The sequence below is a fragment of the Quercus robur genome, chromosome 5, assembly GCF_932294415.1.
Source record: "Quercus robur chromosome 5, dhQueRobu3.1, whole genome shotgun sequence".
Classification (NCBI taxonomy): Eukaryota; Viridiplantae; Streptophyta; class Magnoliopsida; order Fagales; family Fagaceae; genus Quercus; species Quercus robur.
In genome coordinates this window covers 1,395,129-1,417,012 of record NC_065538.1, presented here as the reverse complement: position 1 = coordinate 1,417,012, position 21,884 = coordinate 1,395,129, and the positions used below count along the sequence as shown (strand labels likewise).

The 21,884-nt window shown below is 32.5% G+C and overlaps 1 protein-coding gene across 2 annotated transcripts; it reads right to left on the bottom strand.

Annotated features, from left to right (window-relative positions):
• Positions 1 to 488: 488 nt before the first annotated feature.
• Positions 489 to 9,821, bottom strand: LOC126724799 (phosphoinositide phosphatase SAC2-like). 2 transcript variants are annotated; one of them, XM_050429192.1, is made up of 16 exons: positions 9,312 to 9,821; positions 8,340 to 8,544; positions 8,084 to 8,249; positions 7,184 to 7,406; positions 6,607 to 6,683; positions 6,087 to 6,274; positions 5,908 to 6,005; positions 5,625 to 5,758; positions 5,363 to 5,491; positions 4,520 to 4,886; positions 3,835 to 3,956; positions 3,644 to 3,757; positions 2,578 to 2,748; positions 2,123 to 2,299; positions 1,180 to 1,270; positions 489 to 1,073 (listed from the first exon to the last, which is right to left on the bottom strand). In XM_050429192.1, exons 1-16 carry the CDS (start codon positions 9,411 to 9,413, stop codon positions 1,011 to 1,013), a joined length of 2,427 nt encoding a protein of 808 aa, XP_050285149.1. In that variant the 5' UTR covers positions 9,414 to 9,821; the 3' UTR covers positions 489 to 1,010. The 2 variants fall into 2 exon arrangements, with proteins under 2 accessions (XP_050285149.1, XP_050285148.1); XM_050429191.1 differs by having other exon boundaries at positions 489 to 1,045.
• Between the last annotated feature and the right edge of the window lie 12,063 nt (positions 9,822 to 21,884).

Below are 21,884 nucleotides of genomic sequence, written 5' to 3'. Positions count from 1 at the left end.
GGCCAATTTGCCTATCTTCTCTACCCTCCTCTGTTTTGGAGTTAGCAGAGAGAGATGGACCTGGTCTTTTGGGTATTTTTGTGAAATAAAAATGACTGTTAAGAAAAACACAAAACAAAAGGCCAGTAACGTTCATTTGGGTTTGGCATAGCAGCCGTGCCACCCACCACGGTTCCAAATCATCTTGTAACCTAAACAGACAAGTAGTTTACATATTACTATTTGTGTTTGTTGGGTGAGTCAAGGCAAGTGAAAAGGATTCACCTGCAAGACCATACAGGACTGCACTGCATTATTGGTTAAATACTAAACAATTCTAGAAACACTAAGTTTTCAAAACCTTTTTCACTTGTTAAGATGGTCATGATTAGAACATTACTTTCATACGGGCTAATCATTGATACCGCTTGTATTAATACAGTAATCACAACAGGCTCCGTCAATAGTTGTGAAAAAGAGTCTTGAAATTTTATATTGAAGCACTATCATAACTAGAACTGAATGTCTGAGATTTAAAATTGAAGCATTATTATAGATATTTACAAGGTCGAGAACTTTCAGTCTAAAATCTAGGGGAATCGGCGGAGTTAAGAGCTCTTCATATCATATTTACAAAGTAAAAATCTTTGCAAGTTTCGAACCTAGATGATGAAATGCAGTTAATACTCCAGAAAGAATTAGCTATTGGTATTTTACTTATTGAACTTCGATATCATTCCCACATGGAGGATTTCGATATCGAATAAATGCTGCAAATCTTACATGACTTTGAGAATTAATTGTCTGGAAGAATATAGCCACCACCAAATGCCAATGGTATTCTCTTTTGATTGGTATCTTACCATTTATTCTATACGGGGAACCCAAATCCTTCGGACGGGTTGAATCAGATGATGGTGGGAATAAATGTAATGACAAGAAAAAACCTTTTAAGTGAACTTTAGCGGAACAGCATCTCGCCATGAGTTACCCACTCTGCAAAATTTCCGGAAAATCCAGCAGAGACATCATCATTCATGATTTCCATTCCAGACTGCTCCCTTTCCTAAAGAAGTACCAATGGAATTGATTATCTGTTTCAAGGCATGGGGAGAATTCTGTCCTATAAAGTCTTCCTTAATACATTCAAAATATACATCATTTCATAAAGATGCCAGCAGCAAAATAATAAATACTGACCTTCATGCTACTTCTAGACTCACTTGCAGATGTGGTTGTGTCAATCTTAAGCCCATCCGCAAAATTTTCCGATGAAAGGCTGGTCATAGACCTGCAGCCAAATAAACCAGTGGGCATTTGCCAATGATCTCTTAAATCAAACCACTCCCTTGTTTAAGAAAAAGGTAGATGGTGAAATCGTAGGTTTCAGACATATTGGATGCTTGTGTAACTTACCAATAAAAAGAAATTAAATTAAATTATAATTAAAAAAGAAGAAGTGGTCAGTAATCAGACTATAACAGCTGAACAATCTTGTCTTGCAACTGCCCAACTTAAGTCCTATGGTGAGGCAGAGAATATATAAGACTAGGGTCCACCTAATAGACTACCACAGAGAGTTTAGCATTATCAGACTCTACCCCAAATAAAAGCAAATTTCTCATCTTTACGAACTTCATTCTCATAAAGATTCCAAATTCAAGAAATTGGTTCAGATGAGGATATAAAGTCGAATGATCTTACTTCCCAGATCACCACCAAAATCATTGGCCTTTGGTTATCCAAAAGGAGTGCACAGTATTGGCATTAGCCTCACCCCATGGGGATGGGTGGGGGTAGACTTTTATATTCTTCATGCTTCAACAAACAGCATCCTCTTCCTCCAGTCACCACCAAATTGCAGCCTGATGAGTTGACTTGAATTCTAAGTGGACATAATGTCTCCCCCAAAAAATAGTCTTAGGTGAGGGACATCATGTGCCACAGGAACAAGACGAACAGAGCAAGAAATTTTTCTTTTCTTACATTGTAATATCAAAATAAAGCTTTAGCTTCTTCATTTTTCACTTCAAGGTCAATCCAATGGCTATAACAAATGTGCTTATGAGAAGCCAACAATGAAATATATTTGATCTTTACATCCTTTTGACAGTGTAAGGCATAATAGATTCATGAGAACTACCTTTCATATATTTCTTCTTCACAAGAATTTCCAGACGAAGAAAGCCAGTCCACATCAAGATAATTTGAGCATGTACATGCATCCCCATGGTCGTCATAACAAATGTGATTGCTTTCAGAACATTGGTCCTCTAGCATATCTCTAAAGAGCTGCCTGCGAGACATTGAAGGAGTAAACCTACGAAAGACAATCAAAACGTATGAGAAGAAATTTAGATGAAGGCCCATAGGAACAAAAGAAAGAGAAAGAAACAAAAAATCTAAATATTCTACTAAAAATTGCATGCATGCAACCTTTTTACTTCTCCTTACTAAGGATGATATAATACTTGATATAAAGAAACAAAAGTACTGGAGGAAGACTGAATGAAAAGCGGAAAAGTTCAGGAGTTGAAACCTAAATTTATTAAAGCAAGTTCTCAAGGCAGAGAATACAGAAAATGTAAATGATCAGACCTGCAATAAGATATATCACTTTCACAAGTTGAGATCTCTGGCGTGGACTCTGAAAGACCTTTGTTACCTCCTTGCCCTTTTTCAGACAAAGGCTCGTTATGTCCAATGTCTGTGCCCACCACAGATGAGTCAACAATATTTCCATCCGATAGTGATCTTTTAATAAATGACCTACAATTAAAAAAATCATAATAATAATAAGCTATTTGTAGAAGCAGCCACATTGTTTTCCCTAAATGAACTTTAATCATCAAAAGGACAGAAGCTGTGAATTTATTTCCCATTCCCCCACCACAAAAAATAAATAAATAAATAAATAAATAAATAAATCAGAATAGCACTCCTTCCCATAATATTATCAAAGTGGAGACAAGTGATCTATCTAACCCACTCCAAATCTCACAAAAAAACTCTTTTAATTTGATAACACAATAAGATTTTAGGTTTCATCCGAAGAGAGGAAAACCCCTTTTTTGTTTAGTGTTTCTCCAACAGTCATATAAGACCAAGACAAAAAGGAATATAACACACAAACCAATGTACACACCCTTTTGATTCTCAAGCAGTGAAAAAGAAGAAAATCCAGAAGAAAATTGTGCGATTTTATACACTGTTAAACTTAGAACTTGAACAAAGAGCAATGGCAAGAAAGATGATCAAAACTTCTGCAAATGAAGTTTAACAAGAAAGTCTGCAAAAGAGTCATGCTAAAGCTAGATAAAGCTCTAACTTTAGAAACAAAAGCACCTGTGAGAAACGTATATGAATTATATTAAAAAATACTTGAAATCAATAAAGATAACTGTAATAAATAAACAACAAACATGCTTCTCATGAATTTTCCATACTTCCTGAAAGAATATTTTGAAAGGTTAGCTACCAGTTCAGATAGCATGGACAAAATCCCATATTCAAAGAAATTTCTGACTTAGAAGAATATTGAACAGACACATTCTCCCTTCTTTAGTAAAAAGTATTTTAATTTTATTGTTCAACAGCAATACAAATTCTCTCCCAAAAGTTTCATCAATTTGGAATGACTGAAAAGAAAGAACAAAAATTATACCTAATATTCTCATCGGCAAAATTAGGGCTACGCTTCCCAGCATTGTAATGCTGGTCTGAATCCAGCTCCCACAGCTCTGCTTTACCTGGTTGTGGCTGGAAGTAACCCAGGAACCTGTACAACCATTAAGTCAAATTGTATGTTAGAACTCTAAGCCAATTCTAACTAATGAAGTGGATTACTTGACTTACACATTAATGGCATTCTGCTTCTCAGGATCCATACAGGTATTACTGTAAAACCGTTGTAAGGTTCTAAAGAACTCCTGCGACTGAGTTGCTGCTTTCCACTGGCCTCGTCTCTCGGAAAATATCTATCAAGCATAACCATTGCAAAATTATTGAGTGACTAGATACTGAAATTTAATTAGGAATTAAAATAGTTTCTAGCTTGAATAAAACAGATAAGAATCAACTGCAATGCTATAGACCATTGAGAAGGGGCAGCTTCTAAGAGAATGAGAGGTTTTAGATGACCTATTTAAAAATCTGAAACTAGATATTGTCAAGCCAAGGGTATGGGAACATGGTTAAGAAGGCATGAACAAATTGGTCACTTGAAGTTTGAAACTAATGAAGGACAGGCTAAAATCTTTTAAAAAAAATAAAAAATAAAAATAAAATAAATAAAACACAAAGGGATCGAAATATTTAATGAAGACTTTGATCAAGAATTGTCACAAGGTGAGGGACAAGGGTAATAACAACTAAGAAACAACTTTAAGCTTCACTTGCTGTCTAGCTTAAAAGGACATACAAGAAATTGTAGTCCTTAATTTTTAGTTTGTTTGATTACATTCATCACACTATTTTTTAAATCATAATGGATCCAATATTGATTAAAAATTTTCCAAACACCAAAATTTAGAAGGATCACCTTATTATGTGCTGCAGAACCACCATATTGCAATGCAAGTGTGTCACCCATAGTTTCATAAACTCGCATTAATTCCTCTGCCAGAGGGTTATCTAGATCAATATTTGGGGAATCTAAAAATCCTAAAGCGTGCAACTGACGTCCGAGGGCAACTAGCCCATAGGCATATTGTGCAACATTTGTGCGATCTAAACAGTCTATGCAATTGGTTCTTAGAACTCCTTTTTGAAACATTGGGTGTTTGACATGATAGTCTCCACTTGCATCATTACTACCACTACTATTGCTGACTTCTTTCTCCGGGTTATCAGAATCTTCATTCCTGCTGGAAAAGTTCTCCAGAGAGCAGTCCCCACTATTACTTTTCCTGCATAAAAAATGGAATTGTCAGCCATGTGATTGACTAGGAAGTATCTTTCATCAGGAGTAGTAACAAATCCTAAGCAATGAAGCCTCAAAAAGAATGTCCCAGAACAAGCTATGGTATTTTATATAGTAAGCCGATTCTATACATGCACATAGGAACATATTTATTCAATTAGATGAACCACAGGTAAACCATAAAGAAAATTCTCTGAACAAACCCCAAATACTTTTTTGAATATGAGCATGTGAAAACCATATAAATGTATGAAGAAATGGGCCAAAATGGAATTCTATTAATCTTCTGGATTGAACTATTACAGAAAATTAAACTTATGCATGGGGATTGAGGAAAGCTATTAGCATTCAATCCATAAAGTAGTTAGAGACAGAAATTCAGGCACATCAATTCATGATATTTGAATTATAAAAATAAATGATGAATAATTTCAGGAAGTAGCATCCATTGTCGAAACTTACTCAAACCAGGAACAATTCAATAATCCCTCTGGCCTTAAATTTGGTGTTACTTGACAATAGAAGATGCCGGTTATGTTCAAAGCATATGCAGCCACTTTTCCTAGCTGAGTCAACACATTGGTAGCTTTGCTGCAAATAAACAGGCTCTATTCATGTCAATCATGCCTTTATATATACATATAGACACAAGTATTCACATCAATCATGCCTTAAAAGACTAGAAACTAAAAGTTTTTATACAAGCATGCAAAAGCCAAAGCACCTTGTAGAGTGTCTATGTAGATCCCAGTGAAGAAACCTAAGGCGATTCTCAACACTTAAATCTTTATTAATAAATCTGATAGCATTTGCAAACTCAGCACGAAGAACAGTCTCTCGAGGTTTCCTCTCACGTGTCTGTTGATCACCAACCATTATAACCACCAAAAAAAAAACCAAGAAAACAGTTTAAGAGAACACACATCAAATTCACTAAACTTCAGATACAAGACCCAAAGCAATAGCATGGACAGAATTCATTTCTCAATAAATGCAGAAAGGCCTACCTTAATTAAATTCAATATAAGTATGGGATTTCCATATCTCTTGGCAAGATTTTCAAAATGAAGTCTTGTGGCTTCATAATTAGGGTCCTTCCTCAATACTAAAAAAAAAAAAAGATATCAGCAAAATATAAACTGAACAAAAAAAGCTACAATGAGAATAAAGTGTGCCCAAGTCATACATATAATGTCAGGTTTGAGATTCAATCGAGAAGTTTCCTGGGACCAGAAAAGGGGTATTGATCCCCGGTTCTGCACAACAGAACTTATTTGCCTAGAGTATCCTTCTGGAGAATCTTCATAAACAATCTGTTCTGTCTCAACATCATTAGCTACTCTACCCTTCTCATTGACACCTCGTTTTAAATATCTGCACCAGAAGATAGAAAGACAAAGTGAGAGTCATGTCTAGAGAGGAAAGTTTATTCTACCGAATGGGAAGCAAAAGATCTGCAGTGTGATCATCTTCAGTGTCATACTATAAAAATTGCAACATCCAGAAGGAGCAAAGATCAGAAGTTAGATTCTTTAAGTCAATTTGAAATCATGAAGAAGCAGTTATAAAGGGTCATGTGGCCTGTGTAGACCACTATAAGGTGCATAGACATGAAAAGAGGTTATAAGCCAGGTATACCACATGTAATATCAAAAGAGTGCAACTTAAGCAAATAACTATGAAGCATGTTTGAGCAGTCCCCAAACCTGGTGCCAGCATAATGACGTGATCGTCTAGCAATTAGGGTCAAGTTGAAGTCCCTACCAGATACAGAAAGTTTGACCTGAAAAAACAAAGCATGAAATAGTTAAATAATATCAAACTTTTCAATGTTTTCGTTCTAGTACATAATAATATGTATATATCTAGGAAAAATAATTGTGAAGGTTGCAAGCCTGCATGAATCACCAAACTTTCCAATTTTTGTCACAAGTAGGCTGTTCCAATCAAGAGGAAAAACAAAATATTCCAAACTAAATATTGAAAAACTACATATTCTCCCAACTTAAAAAACATCTAACATGCTAATAATCTTAAAGCTACCTAACTAACGGAATTTCTTAACCAAGTCATTCTCACTCTAGATATATACATTAAGAAATGGACTACATAAAGAAGATATCAGGTAAGAAATTAATAAAACCAAATGACAGAATACAAGAAGCAAGGGACTTAAAGTTTCCTAGAAGTTCCATTCTGGCTGCATCCTACATGGTGGTGGCTCAGTAAAGTTATAAAGACAAAGAAAACCTATATAAATTAATCATGGTCCACATTCCATACCTGTTTAAAGAAGCCATACACTAAGGCAACGGTCCAGAGAGTATTTTTGAGGTTATTTCGGATTCCACGAGTTAGGTACTCATTCCATACAAACATTGTTTCATAAAGTAATTCTTCTGCCTTATTATCACATAAGTTCTTTTGAAGACTACGCATGACATGGTAGGAGTAGCTGAAAACGAAGTCCTTCGTCAAATCCACTGTGCATAGGAGCTTCTTGTATCTATGTCCACCAGGAAAAGAAATGCAACAAATATCAATATCATTATTACATCTAATAATATGAACATAGAGGAAATAATGTTAATGAAGCAACCAGGAAAAATTATATATAAAAAATATATATATAACATAAAGGAAAGAAAGTGATTATCCCCACAAAACCCTGATGATACCTTGTCTCATTCAACATGTTATATTTACATCACAACAGCAATGAAGTTTTGCCCCTGTGAATTTGCGGGAAACGAACCAGCAATAACCTCTATGGTAAATGAAGAAGGATCCAACAGTAACATTCAAAACTATTTAATTTTAAAAAGTATGGAAGATGCGTCATTTGTCACAATATAAGAAGACAAACTACACACTAACAGAGGAACACAAGACAAGTTTGAATCGAGGAAGCCCACATCATTGATTTCAAACTTCAGGGTGAATACAAGGGTAGTACAGAGATTACCTCGAAAATGTAGAAGTTGCCTACTATTAAAAGATGAAACCTAACAAGAATACTTTCCCCCAGAAAGAATTAATTGAAACTAAGATAAAAGAACAACACAATAACAAAATCCTCATTCAAGTACATATGGACAATCTATAATTCTGATTGCTACTCTCTTAGGTCTCCTTAGAAGTACTAAGGACATATTACATTTACATGCAAAATGGACAAAAGACCTGTTCTCGTTCTTAGAATTAGCCATTTCGGACCGCACAGTAGAATTTGGAATTGGAATTATCTCGCTCTTGGCAATGGAATAAATTGCGTGCCCACATATTGCACCGATCTTTCTTCTTTTTGTAATAAGCAGCATGTAATAAGGACCTAAAAATTTGATGAACCCTATAATCAAAAGAAAACACCATGAGTTCTCAAATACAGACAGACACTGAACAAATGTTTTTCTTATTAAATGAGAAAGATATAACATACCAATGATTCCATAACAAGTGGTGACAAATTTAAGTCCACCCGTACGCTTGTTTCCTTCATGAATCCTCCTTAGCAAGTCATAGCATTCGATTTCTGAGTATTTTGTAGGGTCTTCAAGAATGTTTAACTCAGAAAGCTCCAATCTGTCAATCTTTAGCACCCGCCAAAAAGTCCTGTTCTTATCTCTTCCAATCATATAAAATTTCTGTTGCATATAGAACGCATATCAATATTGCATTATTATAGTTTGATAAGAAAAACATTAACTGGCATAGCTAGATCACTTTATACAAAGAAACAAATAAAGAACAAAACTTTTGAAAACCATTCTACAAGTGATGTATGCCCAAATTCATGATCAAGCATTTTAACAAATCCATGTCAATATTTTAAATTCACAACAGTGTCATTGCTATATATCTCTGCAAGTTTCCAGTAAAACAACACATGATATGAACTCCAAAACATCAAATACCAAAACGCATTAATTAGTAAGCTACAATGTAAAACAAAACAGGAGGCAGACAAACATCAAACATGAACTTGGACTAAAACACAATAAGTGTCAATTGTATAAATCAAATCCCCTTCCCCTCCAAACAAACAAAAAAAAAAAAAAAAAGAATCACTTCCAAAATATTCCCCATTAAACTCGAAATCCAAATCTACACACCATTCCAAATCATGCTCAAATGCCAACCTCTCATCAGAGGTCACTAAACCAAAATTCTTTCAATAATTATTACCTATACAAATCCAATCACACAATCAAACAACAATTATAACAAATCTCAGCAAACAATTCAAATTCAAGTCTAGTGAAGCAAAAATATCCACACACACACACACGAAAAAAAAAAAAAAAAAAAAAACCAAAACTACCAAATCCAGAAGGAAAAAATTCAAATATGAACACCAATTTGACCAACTAAGCAGTAGAAAACAAATCAAACATATATGTATTATACATACCGAGCGGGTCTCGTAGAGTCTGAACTTCTGCAAGTAGCAAGAGTTGGAGACTGGTTCTCCTGCAATCCATTGATGGAGCTCTTTTTCTTTCACTGAAGCCATGATCTGGATCCCCCGAGCCTAAAATAGCTCGGGTCTTTCACTCTATAATCTCAAAAAACACACACAAACAACAACAACAACCAAAAAAAAAAAAATGACCCAGAACAACAAACACAGAAAAACACAAGAAACAATAACAAAAACAAGTCCTTCACTTCCAAAAGGAACAAACTTTATCAACACAAGATTCAATCTTAGTTCTTACAGCGTATACATATACAATGAGACAACAGACCAAATAAAAAACAAAACAAAGTTATTGAAGCAAAGTTATTGAAATCTAAGCTGAGAGACAAAAAGAGAGGAAGTCTTTTCTAGATTGTGAAGGAAGAGGCACAGGGGGAGAAAGAAAGAGAGGCAAAGCCACGGAGCTTCGGTGACTGCATCCACACAAAATAAAAAATAAAAATATATATCTCATTTTCTTTTCTAACATTTATATATATATAGTGTCCAAAAAAAAAACATATATATATTTTGCTTGACCTGATCTCTGAATTTTATTTTATTTTTAGTTATTATATTTAAGTAAAAATACACACCAAAAAATAAGATGTAATTTTTTAGGTGTAACAAATTAAATCTTATACTTAAATTGTGTTAATTTAAATTCTACTCTATTTTTTTCATGTGAAAATCAAAATCATCAGTCCCATTTAAAATATCACAATTTTGTTTTTTGGAAGCAAAGTTCGTTTTTTCTGTTGAACTCTAAAACAGATAAGCGTAAAAGTTTTTGTATATCTCGTTGCCTTTTTTTGGTAAAGTTTTCTTATCTCCTACTAAATGTAAGGAAACGAAATAATAGGTTATACTGGTTAAATAAAATGGCATTCTTTTGTGTACATTTGTGTTAGATTTATGGCATATAACTTAATGGAAAGGAATGAGGTTTTTTGTTGTCACAATAATATAAAGCGTAAGGATTCAATTTTGTATTTGTTTCCACTTTTATGAGGGTAATAGTAATACTTCTGGTTGCCAAGAGTTTTGTAACAAAATTAGTACATTTTCATGCACAAAGTGCTCTAAATTTTAGAGAAGAAATGATTCAAACTACAAGGTTAGCAACATATTGTAATTATCTCTTAAAAAAATAGTAATACTGCTTTTCAATAAGTTTAGACACGTTACTAAATGAATTATCATTTCATGTTCTCAACTCGACACAATTCAATTCAAACTATTATATAGGGTTCCAGCAACTTAATTTGTTGAGTCTCTTACTCTTGAATAGGATATATAAAGGTTCGAAACTCGCATACACTAAAAATAAACACATCGGTGTCCCAACCTAATGATAAAGAGTAATCATCATAAAACAGACATCATAACTTTAAATTTAAAAAACTATCAAATTATTTTACCAAAAAAAAATAGCAATTTAGTTATTTTTTCATCAATTTTAAATTTATATATAATGTTACGTCATTTAAATTATTTATAACTCGATTTTATACTATTTTATTTGAGATTTATTTAGACTTTATATATTTAAATTCTGGAAAAAAAAAACTATATATTTACATGCATACAGAGAGAGAGGGAGAGAGAGAGAGAGATGTGAAAAATTGTACATTACTAAATGTGGTGAAAATTTTTTTTTTTTTTTTTTTTTGAGAAATAATTACAACATGCTGTTAATCCTGTAGGTAGAACCCTTTCCCCCCTAGACCCCTCAAGCACTTTGTACAAGGCCTTTGGATAGTGAAAATTAATGTTCTTTGTAAGGAATATAGTCTTCTCAAAAAAAAAAAAAAAAAAGACTATATTCTTTCAAGATAAATATAAAAGTTTCTAAACTAATAAATGCATGAAACACTATACAGGCAAGGTAATAAACTTTAGTAATTTGTATAATGCATGTGTGGGACGAGATTATTAGTATTTTTTTTTTTTTTTTTGAGAAGAAGATTATTAGTAATTAGTGATACATATATATTAGCAATAATCACATTTATTTGGTACAAATGAATACTTTGGAGTGTCAAGAGCCTGGTAGGTATGTGAATGTGATATATAGTCTTTTAACTATGGTTTGAATCTCCTCTATTTTGTTGTAATTATAAAAATAAAAATAAAAATAAAACAACCTTTGGAGTCTTTGAAATGTAAACAACTTATTAATTTTTTTTTTAAATGGGAGAACAACTTATTAACTTTAACAAATGATGTGTATAAGAATGGCACTCTCCAATGTTTAATTATTATTCTTTTATATAAAAAAAATGTTTAATTGTTATATTATATGGCTTGAAAATTTGTAAATGCACTTTCTTTTTCTTTTTCTTTTTTTGAGAAGTGTAAATACACTTAATATAGTTAATACTGCCATACAAGCATGGTTAAAGTGGACCGAGAGTGACTCAGTTGAATTCTGAGTTGACTCGGGTTCTGTATTATTTTTGAGGGGTTCTCTCCTCTTTTTTTTTTGGAGGGAATTTTGTCTTTTTGACTTTTTTTATTATTTTTAATTCCACTATTATGGTGGGGCCTATTTTCATTAATCATTCATTTCTAATGGGGAATATATTATTAAATTGGAAACAAAATATTGATATGATCCTATCGAGAATGAGAATATACTAATATACCATATGCTGCCCATCTTGTTTGGAAGAACATCTCACATATTTTAATTAATTATAGATTAGTAGAGATTATTATGCTGGAATTCTAAACTCCACCATCACAAGAATATGGACCTTTTATATAATTTGGGGGCTAATGGGTTGAAATTAAAAAAATTTGCACAATAATTTGGAGAAATTAATTAATTATTCGAAATGACTAGATAAGTAGTATCTAGTGATCTTTCCACCCAATAAAAAAGAGGTATGTGTATTACGCTTCATTTGTTTCAACATAAAATATTTTTACTTTGAAAAATTTTTATCAAAAACATTTACATTTTACGGTGTTGAGTTTTGCACTTGAAAATACTCAATAAATTATTTTCAAGTGTCGAATTGTTGTTCAATCCCGCACTACAGTACCGAGAAAAGAGAAGTTGATTCAAAATTTAAGTTTGACGTCGTTTTTTTGTTTCACGATTACCTTCCCAAGAGATTAACTTGTGTCACCAGTGCCTACCACACTTGATCATAAGACCCATTGCCTTGGGCCACTCGTTGATGATGAGTGGAGGCGAAGATAGGTGGTGCCGTTGATGGTGCTTTCCATGGTCTGGCTTGTGAGAGAAATGTTGAGAGTGAGACTGAAAGTGCTGGTTTGGTCTGTGCGAGAGATTTTGGGCGCGGAGAAATGTAAATTATTTTATTGAAAATTCACGCGTAAAACATTTTACGCATTTTTTGCCTTAGGTTTTACATGTAACTGAAAAAAGATATCTTTGACCAACCATTTTACAGCATAACAAACATGATAAAATGTGTAAACTATTTTACAATGAAAAAAAAAAAAAATTAATTCAACAAATCAAATACTACTCAAACAAGCTTTCGACCTCATTGCTACTGCCAGTGACAACAATCTCTGACTCACCACTTATTGTCCATTTGGATTAAGGGGGAGGAAGGGGAGTAAAGTAGAGTAGATAAGAATTGGCCAAAAATTAGTCTATTTTCAGCTAACTCTACTCCACTCCTTTCTATTCCTCCTCTCTCCCCTCTCAATCCAAACAAGCCCTTAGTAGAGTAGTTCTAGTAACGATCGTGGTTATTCTAATTGCCATTGCTCTAGTAGCGGCCTTTCTCTCTCTTCGTTCTTTTAAATCAATGTTTTAATCATTTCTTGATAATTTGTCATAGGTAAGTAGATGCACACACTTCATTACGGTTGTTCTTTTTATTATGCCTTTTCTCCCCTTTTAAAAGTTGTAGAACATATTTTTTCTGGATCTTGGAATTAAAGGTGATTTATGAACTCAATTTTGTATATTTTTTCATGTTCTTATCTATTAATTTGAAATGAATGGATTAAATTTTGTTATATCATATTTTAATAACTTCTTAGTGCAGTTATCCTTAAAAACTTTAAAGGGCTCTAGTCCACATAAGCACCACAATTTTTTATAAATTGATTTTGATTTAATAATCCACAAAAAAAAAAATTATCAATAAATTTAGCTATTCACCTATTTGGTGGTTGAAACTTTGAAGATAGAAAATGGTCTTAATCTTCATGTTAATCAAGAAATAGCAATAAGATATCAACCTCTTATCAACAATTGAAAATTACACAAACTTGAAATTAATTAATAATAGCTAATGATGTCAACGTTGTTGATTAATTGAATTGAAAAATATAGTGTCTCTTTCTTGCAAAACTACTACATATGTCTTAATATGCTAAGTGGCGGCACTACTAATGCGCCTGATGCTATTTTTTTATATATACATTCTTTTCTTAATATATATGACATAATATTTAACAAATTAGTGGTATGGTAAATTGCATTTGTAACTAATAAAAAATCATTATGTAATTCCATAGTCTCTTTAATATCGCCATGTTAAATCATTGCTATGACCTTTTTATTTCCTTTGCTTTGTGCAATAAATGGGCATAATAATTAGTGTTAGAAATTGAAAGCTCAAAAATGTGTTAAAACACAAGAGCTGTTTAGACTCTCAAATTAAAGATTACGACTCAATTGATTTTTCTCTAATTTATATAAAGTGCGGAAAAGAATAAATGCGAGTGAATAAACAAACAAACAAACTACTCTAACTCATAATCATTATAACGCAACAGTAAAATGAAAGGTAAAAGAGTAGGGAAGAAGAATGCAAACACAAGATAACACGCCGATGTGTTATCGAAGAGGAAACCGAAGTACTCAGCGTAAAATCTTTCCGCCACCCTCCAAGTAGTAATCGATCCACTAGACAATTAGTTGGGATACACAAATAGACCCTCCAAACCTAGTCTACCCAATGCACCTAAGCCTTCCAAACTCCTACTCCAACAAGACTTCTCGGAACCGTGTCTTGTCTAGCTCTCCGGATCCCGCAATACGCTCGATTACATCCATCAAAGCTTGGCTTCTTCCAATACTTCCCAACAGCACCAAAACCTCACTTGACACTCTAAAAAGGTGTGGTAAGTGTTTGGGCTATCAACCTCTCAATGGTATGGAAATGGAGAGGTAGGAGTTAAGGAAAATTCACAAGTAATTATGTAGAGAATTGTGGGTATAATAATCTCTAACTCTCAATGTTTGTGGTTAGGGTTTTCTCTCAGAAGCACTCCTCAACATATGTGGGTAATAGGGGTATATATAGTGTAGGTAAGGATAGAGTGTATCAAAAATGACAATCTGGCAAAACAGAATATTTCGCGGGTGTCTCGCGGGAAGGCCTTACTCGTGAGACACTTGTGAAAACCAGCTGTCTCTATCCTATCCTGACTCTTTGCATTCCAGTCATGTACAGGGCACATGCATCACTTCGCAGGAAGTTTACTCGCGAGCTACCCGCGAAAATAGCTTCAGTCTTCAATTAGTCTTGAATCTTCATACTCTCTTTTTCTCATACACAACCCTTACAAATAAAACTCACATAAAATACAGGGTACATAAGATTGAACATAATTACAATCAAATTTGGAACTGAATTAAAGCCAATATAAACTAGTTGTAAATTACAACTTTATAGAAATAAAGTCTGATTGGAATGTGTAAACTTTGGGCAATGAAAAGATTACTTGGGATGTATAAAGGGTGAAATGTATAAAGCCTATAGGAGAGATGTATATCCATAAGTATACTCATTATTACAACCTTATCTCATAAACTCTACAAGCATTCTAAGGTCTTATATATATATATATATATATATATATATATGTGGGATTACTTTACTATTATTGTATATATTTAAAAGAGATCAAAAGAATTGTGGATGACCACTTGAATATAAAAGTTTATCAATATATATTTCTTGTTTATTTTACTTTGTTTTATATATATTTCCATCATTTCACAACACATTATCAGCACGAGTCTCTACCCAATTTCGAAAGGAAGTTGTAATCCCATTATTCTTCAAACATCAAAGATTATTTGCATAGTTCTCTCAACTCACCGTAAGTTTTCTTTCTAAGGAATTAGTAATTATCCTATTTATTTGTCATTACATTTTATGCTTATATTTTTAGCAATTTTTAATTGATTAAAAAAAAATTATGAGATTCACGTTATCCTATTGTTAGATATTGTTATGAGATTCACATTTAATTGATTAAAAATATATTGTTAAAAATGGTTAGTGATAAAACAACTCAATCATACCTGTAGTTATATGTAATGTGTATTAACAAACTTTGAATATGTATGTATTGTTTCATTACAATCAACTTTTGTATATGCATGTATAGTATTATTTCATTAAAATTTTGTATGAAAATATATATATATATATATATTGTTATTGAATTTCTTATGTAATTATATATTTTATATAGATGTCAAACCTTACAAAGCTTAAATTTGTTGTCCTTAATTTCTTATCATGGATCCCTGATACTAAGATTTATCTGGAAGCAATGAATCTTGATGAGATCTATGTTGATGTAATAAACCCTGAAGATATTATTATGGATGGTAACAGAGTACCCCAAAAGGATCGTTCAAAAGTAATAACTTTTATTTGTTATTATTTACATAAAAACTGAGTACTTTACAATAAAAGACCCCTTAGGAGAATCACAACAAGTTCTAGAAAAACTTGATCATCCTAAAAGCTCAGTATGACTAAAGTTGCAATAAACTAAAGGTACAAGTGAATTAATCTGGCACTTTAAAATTAGCCCACAATTAAAATGGAAGACACATATATCATGTTTCGAATGTGCTCTTGCAGTAGCAATATCAAATTTATATGTTCATAAAGTGTTATGAACTAATGTTTAATCTTCTAATGGCTGAACAAAATAATGAGCTATTGCTAAAAACCATCGAAGAGTCATGAAATTAAGTGTTATAGGTGTGGTATGGAAGGTCATTGGTCATGTACCTGTAGTACTCCTAAACATTTGGTAGATTTGTACCAAGCCTCCATAAAAGAAAATGAAAAGGGATTTGAAACGAACTTTGCTAATCATAATGTTCTTAAAAATCCCATGAATTATCTTGATTTTTTCAAATGGAGTGGATATGACTCATCTTGATATGTCATTAATGGAAAATTTGATAATTAGATTAGTGATGGAAATCTGAATACCAGTTAATTGTTTTCTTTTATCATATTATTGCATTGTAATAAGTATGTTTACTTTAATAATTTTTTATTTTCGTTTAAAACAATAAACTTTAATTTATGTTTTGCATATATGAAGTATCATGGGTCTTATGGCTAAAAAATTAATTCCAAGATGACTAGTGAAGATTTTTGTCTAGCAGATAATGTAACAACTCATACGATCCTTAAAGATAAAAAATATTTTCAAAGTTTATTATCATGCAAAGCCAATTTCAATACCATATCAAGTTCATTGAACTTAATTGAAGGCTCTGGAAGAGCAATTATCATGTTGCCAAAGAGCACAAAACTTTGTATTGATGATGCTTTGTATTCTTCTAAATCAAGTAGAAATTTACTTAGCTTTAAGGATATATGTTATAATGGTTATTATATTGAAACCAATAATGAAGGTAGTGAAGAATTTCTTTATATTACTTCAATAGTATCAGGCCAAAAGCTCACATTAGAAAAACTGTCCATTTTCTCTTCTGTGTTATATTATACTACAATGAGAACAGTTGAAACAAATATTGTAATACACCAGAAATGTTTGGACCCAAAGGTTTTTATGCTTTGGCATGATCGTCTTGGTCATCCAGGATCAATAATGATGCGTCGAATTATTGAAAACTCCCACGGACATCCCTTAAAGAAGCAGAAAATTCTTTTACCTAGTGATTATTCATGTAGTGCATGTTCTCAAGGTAAACTAATTACCAAACCATCACATTAAAAGATTGTTGTTGAGTGTCCATCTTTCTTAGAAAGAATTCAGAATGATATATGTGGACCAATACACCCATCTTGTGGTCCATTTGAGTATATTATGGTTTCAATTGATGCATCAACCAAATAGTCACATGTATGTTTACTTTCTACTAGAAATGTTACATTTGCTAGGCTTCTTGCTCAAATAATTAGGTTGCGAGCACAATTTCCTAATTATCTATTTAGGAAAATTCGTTTAGATAATGTTAGTGAATTCACATCTCAAGTTTTTAATGACTATTGCATGTCAATTGGAATTGATGTTAAACATCCTATTGCCCATATACATACTCAAAATGGTTTGGCTAAATCACTTATCAGGAGACTTCAAATTATTGCTTATGAAATCAAAATTACTAGTTTCTACTTGGGGTCATGCTATTTTACATGTTGCCTCATTAGTTCGCATTAGGTCAACTGCTTATCACAAACTCTCACCATTGTAACTTGTATTTGGCCAACAACCAAATATTTTTCACTTGCACACATTTGGTTGTGCTGTATATGTACCTATTGCACCCCCACAACGCATTAAAATGGGCCTGAATGTAGACTTGAAATTTATACGGGTTTTGATTCCCCATCTATCATTAGATATCTTGAACCTTTAACTGGTGATATTTTTAAGACACGTTTTGAGGATTGTCATTTTAATGAAACAATCTTCCCACCATTAGGGGGAGAAAAGTCGTTGCCTGAAGCACGACGTGAGATTACTTGGAATGTTTTGACGATATCTTATCTTGATCCTCGTACAAATCAATGTGAACTAGAAGTTCAAAAGATTATTCATTTGCAAGGAATTGCAAATCAATTACCGGATGTATTCACCAACAATAAGAAAATAGTGAAATCTCACATTTCAGCTGCTAATACTCCAGCATGGATTGAAGTCCCTGTAGAACAATCAGTTAATACAGCAGCAAATGAATCAAAGCCACACTTGAAGTGTGGAAAACTTGTCGGTGTTAAAGATAAAATTCTCCGGAAGAGAAAAGTACAAAAAAAAAACAAGCTGCAGCCTATAAAGAGGCTATACCTAGGGAACAAGTTACAAAAATAATTGATCTATCCAAAACTTTTGAACAAAAATCTCCTAAAAATAAACCTCTTGAAGAGTTATCTCCTAAAAAGGATCGGGTACCTAAAAATAATGAGATCTCGATACATTATGTACATACAGGAGAAATATGGGATATAAATGAAATCGTTGTCAACAACATATTTTCATATAAAATTGCTCTTGATATTACCAAAAGTAATGATAATGAATATGAACCACAAACCGTTGATGAATATCAACGTAGAAATGATTGGCCAATGTGGAAAGAGGCGATTCAAGCAGAATTAAATTCACTAAGTAAACGTGATGTTTTTGGACTTGTAGTTCAAACACCTAAAGGTATAATACCTGTTGGATATAAATGGGTATTTGTATGTAAATGAAATGAGAAAAATGAAATTATAAGGTACAAAGCGCGACTTGTAGCACAAGGCTTCTTGCAGAGACCTAGTATTGATTATGAAGAAAGATATACTCCTATAATGGATGCAATTACATTCAGATTTTTAATTAGCTTGGTAGTAAAAGAAAATTTGGATATGCGATTAATGGATGTTGTTACAACATATCTGTATGGATCATTAGATAATGATATCTACATGAAAATCCCTGAAGGATATAAAATGTCTGAAACATATAATCCTACATCTCGAAGTATGTATTCTATCAAGCTACAAAGATCCTTATATGGGTTAAAGTAAGCCGGACGCATGTGGTATAATCGCCTCAATGAATATCTTTTGAAAGAAGGATTTGAAAATAATCCAATTTGTCCATGTGTTTTTATCAAAAAATCAGAATCCGAATTTGCTATTGTTGTAGTATATGTTGATGATTTAAATCTTGTAAGGACTCCAGAAGAGTTAACAAAAACAGCAAATTGTTTAAAGAATTTGAGATTAAAGATCTTGGTAAGACAAAATTTTTTCTTGGCATGCAAATTGAACATCTTCCAAATGAAATTCTTGTTCATCAATCAATGTACATAGAAAAAGTCCTGAAGCAATTTTACATGGATAAAGTTCATGCTTTGAGCACTCCAATGGTGGGTCAGTCACTTGATGTCAAGAAAGATCCATTTCGACCACAAGAAGATGATGAAGAAACTCTTGGTCCTGAAGTACCATATCTTAGTGCAATTGGTGCTTTGATGTATCTTGCAAATTACACACGACTTGATATAGCATTTGCAATTAACTTACTAACAAAGTTTAGTTTTGCACCAACTCGAAAACATTGGAATGGAATTAATCATATTTTACATTATCTTTGTCAGACTACTGATTTGGGACGATTTTATCCACATGGATCAAAACCACAGTTAGTTGGATATGTTGATGCAGGTTACCTTTCTAATCCACATAAAGGCCAATCACAAACAAGAAATTTATTTACTTATAAAAATACTACTATTTCATGGAAATCTGTTAAGCAAACAATTTATGCTACTTCCTTAAATCATGCAGAGATTATCGCAATTCATGAAGCGAGTCGTGAGTGTGTTTGGTTGAGATCAATAATTCAATATATTCGTGAGAACTGTGGATTATCATTAATCATAAATAGTCAAACTATATTATACGAAGATAATGCCGCTCGTATCACTCAAATTAGGGGAGGCTATATCAAGGGTGATAGAACCAAGCATATTGCACTATTTTTTTTTTTTTTTTTTTATATACACATGAGCTTCAGAAGAGTGGTGATATTGATGTCAAGCAGATACGATCATGTGATAATTTGGCTAATATGTTCACTAAGCCATTACCAATTGCGAATTTTAAGAAGATCGTGCACAACATTGGTATGCATCAACTTAAGGATATTTTTACCATGAACAATGGAAATTCTATGTACTCATGAGGGGGAGTAAATTTTCTAAAGGATATGTGCTGATTGTACTATTTTTCCTTCGCTAAGGTTTTTTCCCACTAGGTTTTCCTTTGCAAGGTTTTAATGAGGCAATCCTAAGGCACTAGAAGTTATACAAGAATATTGTACTCTTTTTCCTTACCCAAAATTTTTTCCCACAAGGTTTTTATTTGGTAAGGTTTTAATGAGGCATATTCTTAAAAAGTGGTCATCCAAGGGGGAGTGTTAGAAATAAAGTCTAATTGGAATGTGTAAACTTTGGGCAATGAAAAGGTTACTTGGGATGTGTAAATGGTGAAATGTATAAAGCCTACAGAGGAGATGTACATCCATAAGTGTACTCATTATTACAACCTTATCCCATAAACTCTACAAACATTCTAAGGTCTTATATATATGTGGGATTACTTTACTATTATTGTATATATCTAAGAGAGATCAAAAGAATTGTGGATGACCACTTGAATATAAAAGTTTATCAATATATATTTCTTGTTTATTTTACTTTGTTATATATATATTTCCGTCATTTCACAACAGTCATGCTAATTAGCCAAATTGTTTTTACAACTCCATAGAAATCAACATGTATCATTCTAAGGTTCCTCAATATTGCCATGTGTACATCATCACGCATGATCCTTTAATTAGATGATGACTCCTTAAACGAGATAGAATTAAGAATTTTAGATAATACATTCTTGTATAATTAAAGACTTAATGTTATATTTTGTTTTTTTAAAGCTATTTATAGCGTAAAGTTTGTATTTTTCTCTTTTGTCAATGTGAATGCATACATGCAATTCATTGACTTTATCAACAATCAAGGTCTTTCAATTTCCATTCTTTAAAAAAATTTAAAAATAAAAATAAAAAAACAATTGGCAAACAATGGTATGTATATTGAAGACACTAAAAGTTTTACCATCTTTTTTCACAATTTATTAAAGTGATAGTTTTAATTTGCGTAATATAAAAACTTTAATATTACTAGATAGAAGGACATGTCACATGTGAATTGCTAGAAGAGACAATACTGTTCATTTTTTCTCTCTCAAATTCCATTAGATTGTAACCAATTTTCCATTACTATTTTTGCTAAATAAAAAAGGGGTTTCCGGTATGAACTCATTAACTCCACGCCACGTGCCAATAATGAGTAATACCACGTATACCACTGGAACCTTGTTAAAACTATCGAGAGTTCCTATTTTCCGTTACTTAATGATAAGGGACATATCACATCTGGTTGTACAATTTGGTAGAAGAGGTATGAACACTCTCCATTTTTCTCTCTCAAACTTCAATTAATATAGCAAGAAACTAATTTCGGTGGGGTTGCTTTGTTGAGTTTGTCTGCAACGTGATGCTCAAAATGTACCAATTGAGAGCCAGTACAGAAGGCATGGCCTAATAGAGGGAAATAAATGCAATAAAGAGTTTGCGTTATGGGATTTGCTTCGTCATTATGTGGCTTGTATGAACTGTCTAAAAATTCCTTGCAAAGCAATATTCATAAGCATAAGTCGTACGATATATTACATGCTCCATTATTATATCTTT

Coding starts and splice junctions, on each gene's coding strand:
- LOC126724799 (XM_050429191.1), bottom strand. CDS start 9,413: ATGGCTTCAGTGAAAGAAAAAGAGCTCCATCAATGGATTGCAGGAGAA. Junction 5,492..5,624: donor CTACATAGACACTCTACAAG/GTGCTTTGGCTT, acceptor GTTTATTTGCAG/CAAAGCTACCAATGTGTTGA. Junction 4,887..5,362: donor TTGAATTGTTCCTGGTTTGA/GTAAGTTTCGAC, acceptor TTTTTTATGCAG/GAAAAGTAATAGTGGGGACT.